At 49.2% G+C, this 20,496-nt stretch overlaps 1 protein-coding gene across 6 annotated transcripts in view; it reads left to right on the plus strand.

The window, feature by feature from the left end:
- The window catches only part of PLXNB1 (plexin B1), an 82,198-nt gene extending 62,230 nt beyond the window's left edge, over window positions 1–19,968 (plus strand). For all 6 annotated transcript variants that reach the window (XM_065845192.2, XM_065845190.2, XM_071812954.1 and 3 more), the window contains 21 exons: window positions 1,223–1,359; window positions 1,976–2,152; window positions 2,350–2,518; window positions 3,655–3,897; window positions 5,188–5,364; window positions 6,355–6,503; window positions 6,873–6,973; window positions 7,381–7,598; window positions 8,252–8,430; window positions 9,155–9,221; window positions 9,736–9,882; window positions 10,321–10,498; window positions 11,333–11,436; window positions 12,081–12,165; window positions 12,537–12,703; window positions 13,678–13,838; window positions 14,028–14,175; window positions 14,874–14,938; window positions 15,026–15,101; window positions 15,356–15,430; window positions 15,934–19,968. In XM_065845192.2, the coding sequence (XP_065701264.1) occupies window positions 1,223–1,359; window positions 1,976–2,152; window positions 2,350–2,518; window positions 3,655–3,897; window positions 5,188–5,364; window positions 6,355–6,503; window positions 6,873–6,973; window positions 7,381–7,598; window positions 8,252–8,430; window positions 9,155–9,221; window positions 9,736–9,882; window positions 10,321–10,498; window positions 11,333–11,436; window positions 12,081–12,165; window positions 12,537–12,703; window positions 13,678–13,838; window positions 14,028–14,175; window positions 14,874–14,938; window positions 15,026–15,101; window positions 15,356–15,430; window positions 15,934–16,038 (2,928 nt within the window). In that variant the 3' untranslated portion in view covers window positions 16,039–19,968. The remainder of the gene's footprint in view (window positions 1–1,222; window positions 1,360–1,975; window positions 2,153–2,349; window positions 2,519–3,654; window positions 3,898–5,187; window positions 5,365–6,354; window positions 6,504–6,872; window positions 6,974–7,380; window positions 7,599–8,251; window positions 8,431–9,154; window positions 9,222–9,735; window positions 9,883–10,320; window positions 10,499–11,332; window positions 11,437–12,080; window positions 12,166–12,536; window positions 12,704–13,677; window positions 13,839–14,027; window positions 14,176–14,873; window positions 14,939–15,025; window positions 15,102–15,355; window positions 15,431–15,933) is intronic.
- The last annotated feature ends 528 nt before the right edge of the window (window positions 19,969–20,496 follow it).

Genomic DNA, 20,496 nt, shown 5'->3' on the forward strand with positions numbered 1-20,496 from the left:
TTAATCCACAAAGTGCTGCTTGAAAACCCTTTCAGCTTCTGACCTTCCACAGTGAGTGGCAGCAAGTCCAGAGTTACTGTGCATTTTATGGACAATGTTTCCTATTATTTTAAACATGTTTCTGATAACCTTTCGATGTCTTAAACTCAGCAACTATGAATTCATATGTAAGTGTTTTTTAGAAACAGTTACTGGCTTTTCATCCTTGCTGTGCAAATTGCAACATTTGTTATGTACCTGGTTGCATGTCTCCCTCTCCCATGGGAAGGGGAAAGAGATACCTGAAAAATCTTAGGCATTTGTGTACCAGATGTTGCCCTTGTCTTGGTTTTGGTTCTGTTATCACCATTTTGAGGCAGGATGACAGGAACCACATGCTGTGTTCAAGATGCGACTGCAAAAGGAATTTTTACTGTGACATAAAAGTATTCTTTTCCTAATTCTCTTCCCAGTGATTCCTACCACTTGGTGGGGTTTTTTGTTGAGATCTGTGCTTCCAGCTGGTAGAGTTGTCACAGGTACCAAAGCCCTCCTGAATGGGCAGGAGCTATTTCGAAACTCACAATGTGTTCACATGTTTGGGTTGGTTGTTTGCTGTGCTCTCCCTGCTCCTTCTCAGTCCGTGTATCTTGCTCTTCATTTATCAGCGGTGATTACTCGTCCCACTCTGCCTGGTTCCTCTGAATGCTGCTGCAGCTCCTCAGCGATACTAAGTTTTTGTTACTCTGAATAATTTATCAAATTTCATTTCCCCTTTCCGGGTCACCCTCCAGGTCTGTTTAACAGCACAAGTCTCAACACAAATTCTTAGGGCTCCCTGCTGGTAATCTCCTCAGCTACTACACAAACAGACAATTTATTTGCTACCTTGTTTTTCCTAACCTGAGTTATTAATCCAGTTACTGATCTGAACAATCCCTTTGAAACGTTAATCCTAGGGGTTTGTGTGTGAGGCTCCTGGCGCTGCTGTTTGCAGCGCCCCTCTGCCATCTGTGGAAAGGCTGGTCCCCGACTTGTGGCTCTTCTGGTGTGATTGATGCCTCCCCTGATGCCTCTGCTCCACCAGGGAGCTGCTGCAACCTGGCTGAGGCTGTTCCAATTGGGATCTATAGCACTGGAGGTCACTGAACTTGTTCTGCTGTTTCTTTCCTTGCCTTATCTTTTGAGGTCCTCGTCACTCACCTCCTGTTCATTTTATTTTGGTTTTCTTCCCCACTTCTAGAACCCAGAGCTGAAATCCATTGTTCCAACTCAGGGCCCCAAAGCAGGAGGAACCTGCCTGACCCTTCTGGGCTCAAAGCTGCTGACTGGGCATCCTAGTGAGATCAGCATCCTGCTTGGAGACCTCCCCTGCCACATGTAAGATCACTGCCCTGGGTCCTTCCCCGAGCCCTGCGGGATGTGACACCGCCTGGCTCAACCCTTAGTGTGGGCTGCAGGAGCTCTGCTCTCCTCGGCATTCCAGGAGATCTTCTGCTCAAGGGTCATGGCACAAGCTTGGCCATCTTAATGTTCCTGACCATGTTCCCTCGGACGTGAACAGTGCTGCATGGCCTCTGTTCTGCGTGTCTTTTGACAGGACTATACCGCATGCTGACAGCTCTGTTTTTGCTGGTGGGGAGCTGCAGTTGGCCCCCGCAGACTAACACTAGCGGCTGGTTTTGTTCTCTTGCGTTCTGGGACACGTACACCTGGCAGCACTGTTGGTGAGAAGGTGCGCTTGCCTTGGTAGCATGCTTCAAGTGTCTCCAGTCAGGACAGAGGTCGTACCTGCTTTTTTGTCCACATGCTGCTCACTGGCAACTGCCCAGCAGTTATTGCTTGTTCAGATAAGGCACAAGACTTTTCAGCATTAAATTTAGGAAAATACCAGGAGAGGTTTTCAGATTGTCTGCCAAGAGCAAGCCATAGTGCTATAAAATGTGTCTCTGCAGGGGCTGTGTTAATCGTGTGTTCTCTCTCCTGTCTCTCCAAGCCTCTCTGAGATGACGGAGGATCAGCTGGCATGCCAGACCAGTCCCAGCAACGTGTCTGCAGAACTCCCAGTCACCATCAAATACGGGGACCAAGAGCGGAGACTGGAAGGGTCCCTCTTCAGATACACTCTGGATCCCAACATCACTTTTGCAGAGCCACCTAAAAGCTTCCTCAGGTAGAAAGACAGAGTGCACCTTTCGCAGGGCAGCGTGCTGAGGCGGGTACTGTGGCACCAACAGCATCTCTTTGTCGAGTTGCACTTTGAAGTAAAGCCAGGCTTGTAGGAATGAGCATCAGCAGCAGGGTGGGAGCATGGGCAAGACAGAGCTAATGAATAACAGGTGGGTGAGATCAGCTGCTTTTCTCTTTCAGTGGAGGGAGAGTGCTCAGAGTTCATGGATACAACCTGGACGTTGTACAGAAACCAAAGATCCGAGTTACGGTTTCTCCATCTGAACGCCGGCGCCGAGGACTGGGACGGTGGCGCAGAATCATCCCGGACACTGAGTGCCCCGAGGACACTCTGTGCAGCATCCAGCAGGTAGCGTGTCAAGTGATCAGTGGAGCTGAGGGTGCACAAGGGCTGACGTGTTGCTCTGGAGAGGTGGATTTTCTGTCCCTAGGGCTTTTCACCCCCACTTGCTGTTGTCTACTTGGATCATACCAACAGTTTTGACCAAGTGGAAGTGTTCTCTGCCAGACTGAGAGGTTAAGTGCTTTCACAAACATTTCCATGAGTTGAGTCTGCATCTTCTTAGCGATGTGCAGGACTTGTGATGGACAGAAACAGTGGGGCAGCAGCATGGAAATAAAGAAATCTACAGCTGAGCCAGACAGCTTGCGTGGCTTAGCATGTCCATGCTCCAGACTTCTCCTTTTGCACAGTTCAGTCCACCTTTGGTAGCCCCTCAGTTCCGTTCCACTCTGAGATTCAAAACCAGGTGAAGTTCAGTGAAATTACCAGTTCCACCAACACTTTCTGCTCTCCTGCTGCCAGTGTCTGGAGATGGGTCGCCACAGAGGTTGCCGATGTGTGACCATCAGGGCCACAGAGCACGCAGCAGAATCTGCAGAGGTAGAGGGTGTTTGGCAGCCAAAGCACAAGAAGGATTTGCTTTTGCAAATGATGGAGGGTGAACTGTACATGAACTGGGAGAATGTGCTCCTGATGCACATGTATCAATAATAGCTGGATTTACCCATCTTCTTAGGAAGGCATTTGTCACTGTAAGGGAGAAAAAAATTACTCTAGTACTTTCACCCAATGTATAAAACATATCCAGCCGCATGAAGGAACACTTCTGTCACAGAAGCATTCAGACCAGGAAATCAGCTTTGCATTGAAGGTCTTTGGTCCCATTCTGTCAGAGCAGGGAGACCTAAAGCTGATGCCCCTCCAGAATTTGCTGCCAGGGGCATGTCAGAGCTGATTCCCATTGCTGAGACCTAAGTACTTGCAACAAAGCCAATGCTATGAAAACTGTCTTTAGAGGAGCGAGGCAAATTCCTTAGATCTTGGATTTTTCCCTCTACAATTAAGCAGGGTTCTTCTGGCATTGCTCCAGAGGAGAGGAATGCAGACTGGCCCCACGTTGCTCAGGGTTGGGAAGTATTGCAAAGCCGTAGGAGAAGCATTACTGTTTCATTACTGACACTTTTTTTGCCTTTTGCATTTAGTTTGAAGAACCATGTCTTGTTAACTCCTCCTACCTGATCCTGTGCAAAACTCCAGCCATTAACATGCTGTTGCGAAATGTCCGTATCAAACTGGAATTTATTCTGGATAATCTGAGCTTTGATTTCAACTCCTTGCATCCCATGCCCTTCTCTTACGAAGTCAACCCCATCCTAAAACCATTGAATGCTGAAGACCCTGCCAAACCCTATCGTCACAAGCCAGGAAGCGTCATCTCTGTGGAGGTAACCCACAAAGTAGCTGAAAATAATGTTCGTTATACAAATTTATATCTGACTTGAGTGTTTTAAATTGGTGTCATGCGGCACCCAAGGTTTAAAAGCCTTTGATAGGATAACAACCTGTCCCAGCACATCTGCTTTGGCCTGTGAGAAATGGTACATAAGTAGAAGGAAAAGGGAGCATCAAAAAGCCTCTTGCGTATAAATCATGAAGGGCTTCATCAGGCTTGGGGAAACTTCTGTCCTTTTTTATTTTTAGTCTTAATAAACTATTTTATATGAGTTATTAGTACTAAATGAACCCTGCATCCTATTCTCAGCTGCTGGCTCTTTCCTAACTTCTTACGGTTCCTCTAGAAGTAACTTAAGAGTAAAAGTATTGTGGTGAGTAGGGAAGACCTGTTACTAGGTGGAGATAGGAAAATCACTTTAAAGGTGATGCAGAGGGGCAGGGTGTCTAATGTTTTCTCTGTACATGTGAGAAAAAAAGTCTCTGAGATATTTCTTTGGTATGGAAAGGTGCTTTAAGAAAGTTAATGGCTGCAGCTGGAGATGCGCTTTCTCCACTTGCTCTTTTTTTGTGTATGAGTGAAAACTGTGAGGATGGACTAGTCTAGAAATACCTAGACTGCTACCATGGGTAGTGAATGCATAGCAGGGCAATTTGAGGAGGCTGAAGGAGAACTAACAAGGTACAAGCTTTCCAAGAGCAAGGAGGTTGATCTACCAACCTGTCAGGATACCCTGACAGAGTTCTGGGTAAAAGCATGAAACGCTGCTGCAGGATTCAGCTTAGAAACCATGAAAACATAAAAATGTAATTAAGATCAGTCAGCATGGTTTTATTAAAAGAAAAAAAGTCTTAATCCCCCCAAATTAAAGCAAATCTGTATAGTAGATAAGAACATTGACTTACCTGAGTGTTTAGGTTAACTGACATGAGACTACCTTTTAAAAAAAAATACATGTTTCGTTTGTATGTATGTCTGTACACAGAGTGAAGAGTTGAGCTTGGCTGTGCTGTAGCTAAAGAGCCTTAAGAAGACAGGTTATCTATAACTGTACTTATGCAGCATGATATGGTTCCTAAAGCTATAATCTGCATCACATGCAAGTGAATTTTTTAGCTTACAGAACGAACTTCTGCAGCCAATCCAGATGTGAGCCTTCTCAGAGAAGAAAAAAAGGCTTTTTTCATCCTATGGTGTTCGGTCTCCTCCATCTTCCCTAGAGCTGTGAAAATGCAGAGTTGTTTTTTCCCCAGTTTGATGTGCTGTTCCACATGTGTTCCAGGGGGAAAACCTAGATCTGGCTATTTCCAAGGATGAGGTTATGGCTATGATTGGGGAAGGAATCTGCGTAGTGAAGACACTAACAAGGAACCATCTGTACTGCGAGCCCCCCTCCGAGCAGCCGGCTCCGCGGCACCGCACCAAGCGGGAGGGCACGGACTTGCTCCCGGAGTTCACGGTAGGGAATTGGCAGCACCGCAAGAAATCCTGCCGTTTGTCGAGTTGAAGCACAAGCAAGAAGCAGTGGTGGAGACAGGGAGTGGGGTGGGAAGTGGAGACAGAACAGGGGAGGTGCCAGGGGTGCAAGCAGCTGCTCTTAGTTCTCAACTCTTCTTTTACACGCCAAACATTGCCTGAAAGCAAATGATATTGCTGGCTTGAGGAGTTGTGCTGTGGGACAGCTTTTGCTTGGCAGAAAGGGATCTGGGGGTGTTGATCGACAGCCAGCTGAACATGAGCCAGTGTGTGCTCAGGTGGCCAAAAAGGCCACCAGCATGCTGGCTTGTGTCAGGAATAGTGTGGCCAGCAGGACTAGAGAAGTGATTGTGCCACTGTACTCGGCCCTGCTGAAGCTGCACCTCGAATCCTCGGTTCAATTTTGGGCCCCTCATCATAAGAAGGACATTGAGTTACTAGAGAGAGTGCAGAGGAGGCGACAAAGCTGGTGCACAAGTGTGATGAGGAGCGGGTGAGGGAACTGGGGCTGTTCAGCCTGGAGAACAGGAGCTGAGGGGAGAACTTATCGCTGTCTACTGCCTGAAAGGAGGTTGGAGCATGGAGGGCGTTGGTCCCTTCTCCCAAGTAGTAAGTGATAGGATGAGAGGAAATGGCCTCAAGTTGTGCCAGAGGAGGTTCAGATTGGATATTAGGAACCATTTCTTCCTGGAAAGGGTTATGAGGCATTGGAACAGGGTGCCCAGGACAGTGGTGGAGTCACCATCCCTGCAGAGGTTTAAAAGGCATTTAGACGAGGTACTTAGGACATGGTTTAGTGCTAGTGTTAGGTTATGGTTGGACTCAGTGATCCGGAGGGTCTCTTCCAAGCAAAATGATTCTGTAATTCTATGCTAGAGAGCTGGATGCCACCTGTACCCATTCTGGAGAAGCCCTGTGACTTTGCGTTTCACTGCTTGGCTGAGCTGACACCGTGGCACGTGCTTTCTTACAGGTGCAGATGGGCAACCTGAACTTCCTCCTGGGCCGGGTGCAGTACGACACGGAAAGCCAGCTCACCTTCCCGCTGGAGGCACAGATTGGTTTGGGTGTTGGCGCATCCTTTGTGGCACTGATTGTTCTGGTCATCGTCTTCATATATAGGTAAGAAACTCTGGCGTTGTATGAGGTCTTTAAGATCTTCTATGATATTGTTCAGTGGATGTGGCCAAGTGTGTATATCTTGGGCCTAAAGAAGGTCCCGGTTTTCTTTATTTTGTGCCAAATTCTGAGTCCCCGGTGTTGTTGGGTATGTGAGGCATTTTGTACCTGCCTGCACAGTGGTTCATTCAGAGCCCACACCTCAGGGGTGCTCCAAGAGACTTTACAAAACACTGGTATCCTGCAAAGGTGATGTTCAGTAGAAATCACCTCAACAACCAACTGCCCTGGGGTCTTTGGCAGCAACACAACAGTTGGCAAGGACAGTCTCTGGGCTGGAGCCACTGGGAACAATTCTGCTTCTTACTGCAGGAGGAAGAGCAAACAGGCCTTGAGGGATTACAAGAAAGTTCAAATCCAGCTGGAAAATCTGGAAACGAGTGTTCGGGACAGATGCAAAAAGGAATTCACAGGTCAGTCACTCAGCTCCTGGTTTCTTGCAGCTTCACAGGAAAGCTTGAAAAACCACTCTCAGTTCAACCTCTCTTTCCATTCCTGCATACTTGTTTGGGTAGCTCAGAGCAGGCAGTAACTTTATCCTGTGCCAGTGCATTGAAACATACAGCCAAATTCTTCCATTTTGTAATTCTTCTCTTCAATTCAGAGCACAGTTATCTGTACAGCCCCTCTGATTCTCCAGTTCATCATCCTTCAGACTCAGATGAAGAGCTAAAGGTCAATGTGCCTCTTCCTGGCAGGAAGCATCCTTCCTCTTCCTCAGCCCCATCCCGCTGGCCCTAGTTCCTGCACTCACCTCATGGTCTACACCATTGGTTGTGTGATCGTGTCGTCAACCTCATGGGCATTTCCTTTCCCTCAGACTTGATGACTGAGATGATGGACCTCACAAGTGACCTTGTGGGCACAGGAATCCCCTTCTTGGACTACAAGTCCTATGCAGAGCGCATCTTCTTCCCGGGTCATCGTGAGTCACCACTGCAAAGGGACCTGGACATCCCTGAGTGCCGGCGGCAAACTGTGGAGCAGGGCTTGGTCCAGCTCTCCAACCTGCTCAACAGCAAGCTCTTCCTCACCAAGGTAACATCCCTCTCTCTACTTGCAACCCGCTGCAGGGTCAGGGCCTCCTCGCTGGCAGCTCATTGCAGGAAGCAGCTGGTGTCTGTTAAAGCTCACAGAATCACACAATGGTTGGGGTTGGAAGGCACCTCTGGGGATCACCCAGTCCAACCCACCTGCTAAAGCAGGTTTACCTAGAGTAGGTTGCACAGGATCGCATCCAGGCAGATTTTAATGTCTCCGGAGAAGGAAACTCCACAGCCGCTCTGGGCAGCCTGTTCCAGGGCTCTGGCACCTCAAAGTAAAGAAGTTTCTCCTCATATTCAGATGGAACCTCCTACGCTTTAGTCTGTGCCCATTGCCTCTCATCCTGTTGTTGGGCACTACTGAAAAGAGTCTGGTCCATCCTCTTGACACCCGCCCTGGAGATATTTATCAGCATCAATAAGATCCCCTCTCAGCTTCTCTCCTCCAGGCTGAACAGACCCAGCTCTCTCAGCCTTTCCTCATACAGAAGATGCTCCAGACCCCTCAGCATCTTTGTAGCCCACTGCTGGACTCTCTCCAGTCATTCCTGAGTAGCTCCATGCAGCACCACTTCTTCCCAGAGCCGGTAGCTGTGACTGCCTGGTTTTCAGCAGATTCACCCACTGGCTTCTCTCTCTCCCCACCAGTTCATCCACACTCTGGAAATCCAGCGCACTTTCTCTCCAAGAGACCGGGCCTACGTGGCATCATTGCTCACGGTGTCGCTGCACGGGAAGCTGGAGTACTTCACTGACATCCTCAAAACACTCCTGAATGACCTCGTGGAGCAGTATGTGGCCAAGAACCCCAAGCTGATGCTGCGGAGGTGAGTGAGCCAGCCGTGGTCCTACACTAGCCACCTGAGGGAACAGAGCTGGCAAGGTCTGAAAGTCCTGTGGGTAGGAAAACATCATGGCGTGGGCTGCAGCTGTAAGACCAGTGCGTGTCCAGACAACACACGTCAAACGGGAGGAAGCAGTAACGATACCCCTCAGGCCAGTCAGTATTGGCAGGGAATATAACAGGAAAGACATGAAAAGAGTAGGAAGATGGAGTTGCCCACACCAAATTCCTCCTCTTTTGAAGCTGCTATGCATTAACACTCTCCTTATGCTCAGGTACTAGGGCTCTGCCAAGTCTGCTGATCTCGCTTTGCTGTTTAGAAATCCCTGGGTTCACAATCATGCCATGTTGAAAGCTAAACTGAAATATCTCCTGTGTTTGGATCTCCATTAGCCTTCTGTCTGGTCCATCCTTCTGATATGAAGAAATTTCCCTTGCTTAAGATCTACCAGCAGCTGTCCTCAGTCCCCTGCTTGCTTGTCTCTCCAATTCTGTAATTTGGTGCCTCCTTCAGGCTGAAAAGTGCTTCTAATAAGTGGTATCAAAAGCATTGATCTTACAGGTCTCTAAAGGCCTTTTTTTTCCCCTCTCCCTTGATCCTATATCATCATTTAGTGTACTCTTTTCACAAGGGGAGTGATCTGTATCTCCAGATCCCTCCCTGCTCTGCACCGTATTCCTGTGACCAACCTCACGCTCTCTTGCAGGACAGAAACAGTGGTGGAGAAGCTGTTAACCAACTGGATGTCCATCTGCCTGTACGCGTTCGTGAGGGTGAGCTCTTTGTCCCTTTGTGGTGCAGAGAGGCCAAAAGAGAGGGGAGACAGCCACAGCTTTGCTTTTGTGCCTCGCTCAGAGCTGAAATAGAGCCAGGGTCATCCTGTATTTCAGGGTGGGAGATGAGAGTGCTGGACACTTCACTGGGGACAGAGATGCTTAAATCAGCGTTAATACCACTCATTGTTTCCAGGGTGTCTCACCAGATCATGGAGGGCTCGGTTTAGCACCTTTATCTTGAGACACAGGCTGGTCTATGCGTGGGGGGGACAGATTCTGATCTAATTCCTTTCCTAGAGAGGGGGTGGCAAGGCAAGTCTCTCAGGTTGGCGATGCCTCGGTCTTGTGCATCCACCAGGTCATTGGCCCGTGCGCTTTCCCCATGCAGAGGCTCTGCCTGTGCCTGCCGTGGTTTAGCTGCGGAATCCTCAGTCCTTCTCCTTCTCTGCTCAGGTCTCCGTGTTTCCAAACTGAAATTTCTCTCAGGTGAAACTCCTTCCTTTCTGTGCAGGATTCTGTCGGGGAGCCCCTTTACATGCTGTTTCGAGGAATCAAGCACCAGGTGGACAAAGGGCCAGTCGACTGGGTGACAGGGAAAGCCAAATATACCCTGAATGACAACCGCCTTTTGAGAGAGGACTTGGAGTACCGGACTCTGGTAAGAACCAAATCTGTTGTTCCCTCTGGGCTCTCTGGTATGACAGGTGTGAATGTCACTGCTCCCATTACTGAGGCAGAAGTGCAGCATCCTGGGATCCAGGTTTATCCCAGCAGCACAACTCTGTAGATGAGCAAGAGCTCTGCTAAATCAGGTGCTTTTGCCCTAGGCTAATAGGAGCAGAGTAATCTGGTGCATGTGCTGTGATCTGTGTCTAGAAATAAGGGGATGAAATTGCTGGTGGCACATCAAAGCTCCTCCCCAGTGCTGCTGAACTGGCTTCCAGCCCTTGACACAAGACTGAGAACACAGCGTTGAACTTTCTGAAACTCTTCCAGTGAAAGGAGTAGCTGTTCACTTGCCTTAATGCCAACCACCAAAGGTGTAAATGTGTCAGATGTAATCTTATCAGCTGTGACCTTTTCTTTTCTTCCTCAGACCTTAAATGCTTTGACCCAAGCAGGAGTGGCTGCAGGAGGGGCAGAGGACTCCCAGGGGATTTCTGCCAAAGTACTAGACTGTGACACCATAACACAGGTGAAGGAGAAGATCCTTGATCAGATCTACAAAGGGACGCCGTACTGTCACCGACCAGACCCAGACACCCTGGACCTCGGTGAGCAGAACTCCTTGGTGCCAAAACTCAGTGAGGAAGTGCAAGAGCGGTTGTTTGCTGTCTGTGCACAACACCCTGGTGTGATGTGTGTCGTTCTCTGCTGGGTGTGCAGAGACGGAGGGTCTCACACTCTGGTTGGATCCAACAAGACATGATGCAGGAAAGAGGCAGTTGGGTCCAGCCCCTTCCATTTCATGGTGTTCTTTGCCACACTTAGACCCATGGCAATGGCATGGGCAAGGGGACATGGGAATAAAAGTGGGGAGAAATGTGTAGGAGGGGAGGCTGGTTTGAGTGTGGTGTGGAGATGCTGTAGTCACAGACTGGCTCTTTCTGCCAGTGACGTCAACAGCAGCATCTCAGTAATGTGTGTCAGGGAGGATTTTGCCCACAGTGGTTAACGGAAGGTAGGACTTGCATTGTGAATCAGTTTTCCATTTTGTTAATTCTTTGGCTGTTGCTGAGTAGCATTGACGTTTATAAATGAGCAGGTACTGGGGGAGTAGGAGCTAATAAGGACTATGGGTCCATATTTGTGGTTTGAATCACCCGCTTGAAGAGTCACAATCTGACAGAATTTGTAGGAACTTGGCGAGTGGAACCTGGGAGGCTGTGAGGCTACTTGTCCATGTGCTTGGTGAGACTGTCCTGTGACTGCAGGACTTGGCATTGGTACAGGCACTTGCTAAGGCAATGTCTGTGTGACAGCATGGGTGAAGGTTGGTGAGGACGGGTGGGCTTGTAACAACATCAACCAGGTTGAAGCACAGCAGACTTCAGAGATGCCCAAATTAACAGTTCATCTTTGCATTTTCTGTGTTTTAATGGCTGTAGAGTGGAGATCAGGGCTGGCAGGTCATCTGATACTGTCCGATGAGGATGTGACATCTGTTGTTCAAGGAACCTGGAAACGCCTGAACACTCTTCAGCATTACAAGGTCAGAACTCAGTCTACCATTACCGTGTCTCTCCTCTCAGCTTCTACACACCGTTATGCTCCATTTGTGGCTCTGGCTCCTGGTGGATCGCTGTCAAAAGGTTGGAGCTTTCTTGCAACAGCATATCCAGATTAATTCAGTGCTGTGGCTTCAACAAGTTTAGTCCCTTCCTTAACCTGTACCTGAGATGCAGGCAGGTGCTTGGGAAGAGATGCACAAGTTCATGCCTGGTGGCTGTCACAATGAAGGTGATGCTTCTGGATCTGTTAATGTTCCAGTCCAAATCAGTTAGTAGGGGATGGTGCATTGATCTGCAAAGTAGCTCCTAGGAATGGAAAGAGTTTGGGTCTTTTTTTAACTACCTCACACCAATATGTCCTGCTTTGCTGCAACATGTTTTAGGTGTGAATGACCTCAGTCCCTGATTATTATAATCTCATCATATTTTGCACATCAGGTTGTCTTAATTTATACAAATTAGATTCTCCTACCATCAGTAAAAGACAGTGATGGTGCCCCAAAATCCCTGTTTCTGTCCCTATGTCTAGTAATGTTACAGTCTGTTTCGGTCTGCAAGCACTTGCCTGTTGTGCTGATGAGAAACACGCTGTTCAGTTAGAATACCGATTTTTGCTTGTGTGCAGGTGCCTGATGGAGCAACAGTAGCACTGGTCCCACGCCTGACCAAGCACATCCACCGGGAGAATCAGGATTACATCCCAGGAGAGAGTGAGTCTGATGTCCCGTTCTCATAAAATTGTTTTATAGCACTTTCCAGTTAGTGAGACAAGACTCTCGCCGTAGCCCCAGCTTTATGCTGCTATGGAAGGCTGATATGTGATTTGGACCCTCATAGGTGTGATAGGGGATGTCTGTCTGGGCAAGTTTCCAAGACTTTGAAGGTTTTGGGTGGACAAAAGCAACCTGCTGTAGTGCCAGCAACAGTTGTACTCTGTGCAGAAGGCTGGATAGGGGCCTCCAGAGGTTCCTTCCCATTTGTGTTTCTATCGTACTGTGAAATCTTGCTTCCTTGGGGCTCATCTGGCCAAGTTCTACTGTGAGAGAACTGACACTCACCTGTAAACACTTGCTTGTTTTAGAAACACCGATGCTGGAGGATGCAGATGAAGGTGGCATCAAACTTTGGCACCTGGTAAAACCAACAGAAGAGCCAGAGCTTCCAAAGCATCGACGTGGGAGCTTAAGAGATCGGGAGCGAGCCAAGGCAATCCCAGAGATCTACCTGACACGTCTGCTGTCAATGAAGGTGAGAAGGGGCACAGATTGTGTTGTGCTTGGGATCTTGCCTTCCTTCCTATCCCCCGGCAGATGGCAGGGATGTGCATGGAGATGAAGAGCCCCTTTGCCTGGGTTGACACATGTGCTGGTTGTTTCCCCTCTGATCCCAGCGCTGCAGTGCAAAGCTTCTACTAAGGAGTTAAGTTTTGCAGAGCCTCTAGAAGACCGAGAAGTGGTTTTATCCCTGTGTCCGCCCCATGTTTATCTTTGCGTGTCCCACAGGAAAAACTGGTACCCTGTGCTTCACAGCAGAGTTTCTTTGGTGGCAGTGCCCATGGGGCTGCCGTGTCTGCTCACCTTCCACCCCATCCAGGGTCAAGAAGATAGAACTGACCCATGACCTGCTGCAGCAAGATGGTGCTAATAGTACAGATTCATAAATCAGGCATAGCACCTGCTCACAATTCTCCTTTTTGCTTCATTCCAGCATCATTGTTAAAAAATTGAGCCAGGAACTTGTCCCCCTGCTCGGTTCTCAAGAAAAGAACATCTTTTGGCATCCAGGCTCCCCACCAGTGCCCTGCTTGCAGAAGCACCGTTCCTGAAGTGATAGCCTGGGCACTTTGCCAGGCAGTGCCTCTGTTCTTCCCACATTTACTGAACTTCTTTTGGCGCTGAGCAAACTGCTTCTTGTCCCTGTGTGGCTGAACAGAGCTCCTGGCAGCCAGCAGTCCCCCTCCCCTGGGCAGTGTCTACAGTTCAGCACCATCCCATCACGTTTCAAGCTCTGGAGCAATCCTCATTACCTGCAATGGCTCCTCTCCACATTTTGCTTTGTTGGGGGCCTCCTTTCTCCTTTGCCGCTACTCCCTGCAGCTGGGGGTAACTCTGGACCGGTGAGGGGAGGTTGCTGAGCAGAAGGCGGCAACCCCTGCTCCTCAGGAGGCCTGGGCTCTGCTCTCCTCTGCCTGTGCTGACTCTGTCCTGCTCGATTCTCCACAGGGCACCCTGCAGAAGTTTGTGGATGACTTGTTCCAGGTGATCCTCAGTACCAACCGCCCCGTTCCTCTGGCTGTCAAATACTTCTTTGACCTGCTGGATGAGCAGGCGCTACACTATGGGATTGCAGACCCTGAGACCATCCACATCTGGAAGACAAACAGGTACGGTGACAACCACCTTTGCCTACTAAAGAGAAGCAAAATTGGAGTTGCAAGGCAGCAGAGCATGGTGTGAAAAGCTGGTTTTGCTGGGAGAGCAAAGCTGGGAGATGCAGTCATGTGCAGAATATCTTTCAGCACTGCAACTGCTGCTCTTGTTGATACCCCATTGTGCTTCTGTCTCTTCTCCAGCCTGCCCCTGCGGTTCTGGATCAACATCATCAAGAATCCCCAGTTTGTTTTTGATGTGCAGACGTCAGATAACGTAGATGCTGTGCTCCTGGTCATCGCACAGACCTTCATGGACTCCTGTACCATAGCTGACCATAAGTTAGGGCGGGTAAGTACGGATGGAGAAGGGAGTGTGATTGGCACAAATATTTGAGCAGTGCGGCCCCAGGAAGGCGATAATGTTTACACAGCACCACAGGGACAGCACGCCAGGCCCATCCTTGCTCCCATGTGCCACTGGAGAGTGATGGGGACTCCTGGGAACAGAGGAAGGAGGAGCTGATTTTGTTTAGTGCACAGAAGTTGTTGAGTGGGGCTCTTTATTTACAGCGTACAGCTGCTTGGGGGACAGAGCTAAACTCTAATCAGCTGTGGTGAACAGTGTAAGTCACAGGCTGTGTCTTGGGAGATTCAGGTTGGCCATTAGAAAAACTTTTTAGCCCCACTACTCACCCTGTGCCGAGAGTGGAACGGTCCTGCACGGCTCACCAGAGACAGGGTGGGTGGATCTCTGCAAGATTTGGGCAATCAGCTATGCAAAGCCACGGCCGATTGATCTCATAGGAGTGATCACCCAGCTCCAAGTGAAGGGCTGGACAAGGGATCCCAGAGGTCCCTTCGCCAACACACCTCCTGGTTCCTCAGACTAGCAGGGAGCCTGGTATTTGAAGCACCTCTCCATGCAGAGGCCATAAAATCCACATCCCGAATGAATATCAGAAAATGGCAGTGATGGTGTTACCTGCCAAGGGTAGCCCACAGCATGATGGAGCTTTTTCTAATCAACTCTGGTTTTGGATGTTCAAGGACTCTCCGATCAATAAGCTGCTCTATGCCCGGGACATTCCTCGCTACAAGCAGATGGTGGAAAGGTAAGTGATGAACTTGAGGAGGCGTAGTTTAAGCAGTAAGGAGACTAGGAGGAGCAAGACACTAATTGCCTTTGTACTGTTCTATAGGTATTACGCGGACATCCGTCAGACCATCTCTGCCAGTGACCAGGAGATGAATTCTGCCCTGGCTGAGCTATCACGGGTAAATAAAATTATTTCACAAGTCCCCCTGGCCCCTCACCTGTGCATCTAAGAGAAAGTGAAGCAAAGATGCGACATTCCAGCTGAGCGTGCATGTGATTATTTCTTTTTTCCTGTGCTAGGAACTACTGATGAATTCCCTTTCCTGTTGCTTTGTGCAACAGGCACATTTCCTAATGAGTTGTGAGGGTGCAGAATTTATAAGGGCAGTTGTTCAGTGTCTCATGGTTTTGTTTAACTTCCTCTCTTATTCAGAATTACTCAGGTGACCTCAATTCCCTGGTGGCTCTACATGAATTGTACAAATACATCAATAAGTACTATGACCAGGTGAGTCTGGGTTTCCTGCTGGTATGAACATGCCCTTCTCCTTTTATCATCCAAAATTAATCAAGAGCATCCAGATTATTATGACGCTGTGTATTGTTTCATTGGCATATGTAACTTCCATGTCTTGAGTTTCAAATAGGAAGGGAGGAAATCACAAAAAGGGACTCATCACTAACTTGGAGGCTGTTGAGATTTCCTGTACACTTCTTTTTAAAGCTTCTTCTACTTAAAAATGAAATTCAGTTAGTTCAGATTTGTTTACTAAAGTTATCATTCTTCAGGTGAGAAGTTTAGGATTCTTTTTGCACTATGAAGTTGATAAGTTATTAGGACAGATCTATAATACTTATTTTGTGGTTAATTTGAGATGAATTACTATATACCTGCCCTAGTCTTGAGCACGCTTGGGATTCCAGCTCAGGGCTTTCCGCTGTGTGTGGAGTTGAGCTGGTTGCCGGTGTCGTGTGCTGGAGAAAGGGCACCAGCGATTTGTCTCGTTGCAGATCATTACTGCCTTGGAAGAAGATCCAACGGCACAGAAGATGCAGCTCGGATACAGACTACAACAGATCGCAGCAGCTGTGGAGAATAAAGTGACGGATTTGTGACAGGCGCAGACAGACTGCTCTCCCCTGGCTGAATGGGGACAGTGCTCGTCCCAGCGACACACAGGGCGTCCTGCTGCCATTGGAACCAGACTGTCCGAGGAACCCGCGGGTGACATGTGCAGGGATGGCCAAGGCAGTACAAAGTACAAGCATCCTTGCATCTCAGAGAATATTTTTTACAGGTTGTTTTTTGGTGTTTTTTTTTTTTGAAAGCAAAACAAAAACAATAACAAAACAAACTTGGGTTTTCCTCTGGCAGACAGTCAGGGGGACCACACAGCTCCTTCCTGCAGATGTTACATGAATGTGCCAAGTTTCCAAACACCGTTGTTGAAGAGCCAGGTGACACAGCCGAGCACTGGGCTTTGCACGGATGCCCTTGGCAGTGCTGGGAGACTCCCCTGCTGCAGCCGCTCACTTCAACGGGGACCAGGACGCTTTCCCCAGGCTGACAGCTCTGCTAAACCTCTGTCCCCAGCTGGCCAGCACTCCTGCAGTGTCCCACCTGAGAAACTTCCCTGCAGCAATGTCCCCGCTGGTCCTGTATGTGGGATGTAGAAAGGAGAGCATCCGATGGCGACAGTTTCTTGCTCCCCAGTGTTCTGGTCTGCGCGGCATCTCTGTGGATGTGATGTGCTCACCAGCACATGCTCTTGCCCCGGGGCCTGCTGTAAAGGGACAGCAGCCCCTCGCCCTTTCCCTCAGGACAAATTCAGTGTGTGAGAGTCGCTGCCTGGCTCGTCTCAGTCTCCACTGACCCAGCTTGGGATCCGTCTGCCCGGTTCCTCACGGTCAGAGGTTGCCCTGCTCTTTGGAAAAGCACAAATGCCTTGTGCCACTTCCCCTCCCTCCGGTGTCTCACTGTTCTGCTGCTCTGAACTGGACTTGTAAATACCCTCAGAAAGTTAATGTATTTAAATGCTAAAGGAGAATGTTTAATTTTGTGGCTTTGAGACAAAGCTTTTCTTGGAGAAGTATCTCTGTGCACTTCTACTGACAAACGTCTGTCAGCACTGGAGCAACGTTTTCTCCACTGCTTTGTCCACAGGGATGACTCGTAGATGTCTCCGTTGTCGTAACAGCAGCTCACTTTTCCCCGCAGCTCAGTTCCAGGCTTAGCTGTGTGCTCTTCAGTTAGGCTCGCCTTACACCTTACCACTGTTTCGCTTCGCAGACTCTCCCGTTGCGGCACGCAGAAGGGTTATTTGTTGAGCTGTGAACTCGAGGAAGCTGGGAAGCACAACTGTGTCGTTCCCAAGGAGCATCAGGTGTCCTGCAAACGGGGATGGTTCGTGTCAGGGAGGAGAGGCTGGAGCAGGCACAAGCCCAGTGAGTCGCCAGCTGTCCCTGGGCAGCTCCTCGCTGCTCCCTCCTCTGTTCCTATGCCTTGTGCACAGACTGCTCTGCCCTTCTGGGAGCAAATTCCCATTCATAAGGGTGCCCTACTCATTCTCACCCCCCTGCTGCTAATTCCACGCTGATGTCCTGCATTGCCTGGGGCAAGTAGACACCTCTGATGACCCTGTCACTTCCCCGAGGCGATGATTGCGTAGGCCAGGATGGATTGGAGCTAAAACGGCAGGATGCTGTCCCTACCTCTCTCTTTATGTTGCATATAGCAGTAATTCAGATCAGCCCTGTGGCTTTGTGTGAGTGCTGCACCGTTGCAAAACTGTTCTCTGGGCAGTATAACAAGCTAACGCTGGGCTCTCTTCTGCAAAGGCAGCTCTCTCCTGCGGCCCTCTCTGAGCAGCATTCCCAGGTACTCTGTGTGCCCAGAGTGCGGCAAATGTCCCTGTGCCACCTCCTGCCCCTGTCCTGCTCCACAGAGCCGTGAGCGAACTGGCTGCTGCCGAGTGGAAAGGAGGGTACAGAATTTGCCTCTCTCCCCCGAGGTGGGCACCAGTTTGGGTCTCGCTCCTGCCTACCCACCCATTTCCGCTAAACTTACGGGAACTTAGCATCTCTGAAACCTGTCTCGACCAAATCTGATTAAATCAGCCCCCAAAAAAGCTAGGTGGAGGGAAGGACTGTCAGTGGGAGAAAGCAGATAGGGTGCATGTTAGATAAGCCCGTTCCCTTAGAACTGCAGGAGGTGATTCCCTGGTTTGCGGCAGGTTCAGGTGTCATGGCAGGGCCGCATTGTCCCCATGTGCATTGATGGATGGACGTTCTGCCCTGGGCACCACAGTGCCGTTTGTGGCTTCTGCAACTCGCTGAGCGTCTGCCAGGAGCCCCAGGCTCCCTGCTGGATTTACAGCTCTGTGGACTATTAACGTCTGCCCTTATTTTTTGCAGAATTATCTCTGTTCTTTCCCAGAACAGGGTGGCTTGGGGCTTAATTCTGAATCCGTCTCACATCAGCAAAGGGGGAGGACTTGGTGGCTCTCCTGGAATCACAACAAGAGCTGCCAACGTGTCTGGCTTAAGTTGTTGGGTGAGGAGGCTCCATGTCCTCTTTGCTTTTCAGCAGTGCTCCTGGATGTCAGAAATCATCATCTTTCTCCGAGTGTATCTGTGAAAACCCACTTTTATTAGAGCAATAATCAAGACTTGAAAATAGAGCTAAATGTAGGTGATTGACTTATTTAACACCTGGAGCTTGTCCTTGCACAGCTGGCACGGTGAGGGTGGAGAGCCGGCAGTGCCCATCACCTCCCATCCGTCCGACCTCGGTGTTGTAGAGACCGGCGTCCTCCTCCCCACGGACACGCAGTGACGGCCCCTCGCTGGGATTAAGTGGGGTGTTCGGGCATGGCCCCTCTTCCCTCCGTCCATGCCCCTCTCCTGTGGCAAAATCCGTTACTACAACAGCGTTCTGTTGCTTTTTTAAATTTGCACAAAACAGGTTTCGTTATGAAAATTCCCTCTTGTAGGGAAGAACTTATTTATTTATTTCTCACAATCCTTCCGAGTTTCTTCCATTCTCTGCCTGATTCCATGACCAGCTTGTCAGAAACTCTGGAGACAGACGCTCCTTCTGAAGGGTGGAGAATCCTCTCGGGATGTTCCCTTTTTCTCACGGAGAGCACGTTCTGTGGGCACCGGCCGCGAGTGCCGCACGGTGACCGGTCCCATCCAGCGGCACAGTGAGGGGATGTCGCCGATTTAATCGTATTCTCAGAAAGGGGATGCTCTTGAACAGCAGGCGTGAGCGTTTATTTAGTGCTGCAGTCAGAGAAAGAAACTTGCTTCCACCTGGTCTGGGCGAAACGCTGAGAACTGATCAGTATTAAGATAAATATCCGTTAGTGTATTTGAATGTCTCTCCTGTTGGCACGACCAGGAGCAGCTGGCACCCTTGCCACGTCAATGTGACAGCACTTGCTCTCATCTTTCTGGTGGCAAATTTTGGGTTGTACCTGGAAGCTTTTTTTTTTTTTTTTGTGGCAGAAATGATGGCTCATTTTTTCTTTTTTAATGAAAACAGAGGGTTCTCAGAAGCTGCTGCCTTGGTGCAATGCCATTTCTTTTTCAGGGGATGCCCCGGTTGCAGTGAGATGCTGCTTTTTTGGTGCCTTTCTTGGCGGGATGATTCTTTTGGTTTCCAGAACACCCAGCACGTTTGCTCCAAGAGTCTTTCTCCTGGTCCCCTGTCCTGGTGACTCTGCCCTCTTCCAGCCCTGTGACTTGGTGTCTGTTACAGTATGGCCTGACCTGCATTCATGCCCTGCCACACCTTGAGTTCTGCTCAGAGCACCTGAGGTACTGTCTTTCTCAAATTGGAATTAATAATTAATATAAAGAGCTTGAAAAAAAAAAAATCGGAATTTTGTTACATAGTGTAATAACTGTTTGTAGATACTGTTCTGAGATGTAGGAATCTATTGGTGATATAAGAGTTTTTGTCTGTAAATAATCAGTTTAGAGTCCAAATGATTTTAATAAAGAGAATTCTTACACGATAATTCAATAAATTTTAATATGCAACCTGCGTGTCATGCTCGTGTTGCACGGTGATGCAATTGGCCCAAATCTATTTGCCTCTTTTTCTCCGAAGCGGACGCTGATCCCGAGCACCAGGACCAGCGGTGCAGGAACCAAGGGCTTTTCCCTCCTCTCTCTGTGAGATACCGGCTGCGTTTCTTCAAGATGATCTTGTGCCACCTTCCGCTGATGACGACTCCTACACCGTGGCGTCTGCTGTTCCCAGAGCTCCGGTTGCAGGAGTTTCCATCTGCTGCGGGAGCTGGGCTGGGGCATGGGGCGCGTTTTGGCTCTGGTGGTGATTTTCCATAGTGGGACTGCTTAAAGTACAGTTTCTGCTGAACACTGTTGTCCACCAGCACGAGGCAAGAACCAGTCTTCCTAAATTAGCCAAAAAACTTGATTCCTAAACTAATCGTGCGGTTCTTTCCAGGCTTAAACTGGCTCCTGGCCCATCTCCCCTGTCCTTCCCTTCTGCCCCCTCTTCCTTCACCAGCAGAGGTTTGGGTTCATCTGCTTCTCCCTGCTCTC

The sequence above is a fragment of the Patagioenas fasciata genome, chromosome 10 (assembly GCF_037038585.1).
Source record: "Patagioenas fasciata isolate bPatFas1 chromosome 10, bPatFas1.hap1, whole genome shotgun sequence".
NCBI lineage: Eukaryota > Metazoa > Chordata > Aves > Columbiformes > Columbidae > Patagioenas > Patagioenas fasciata.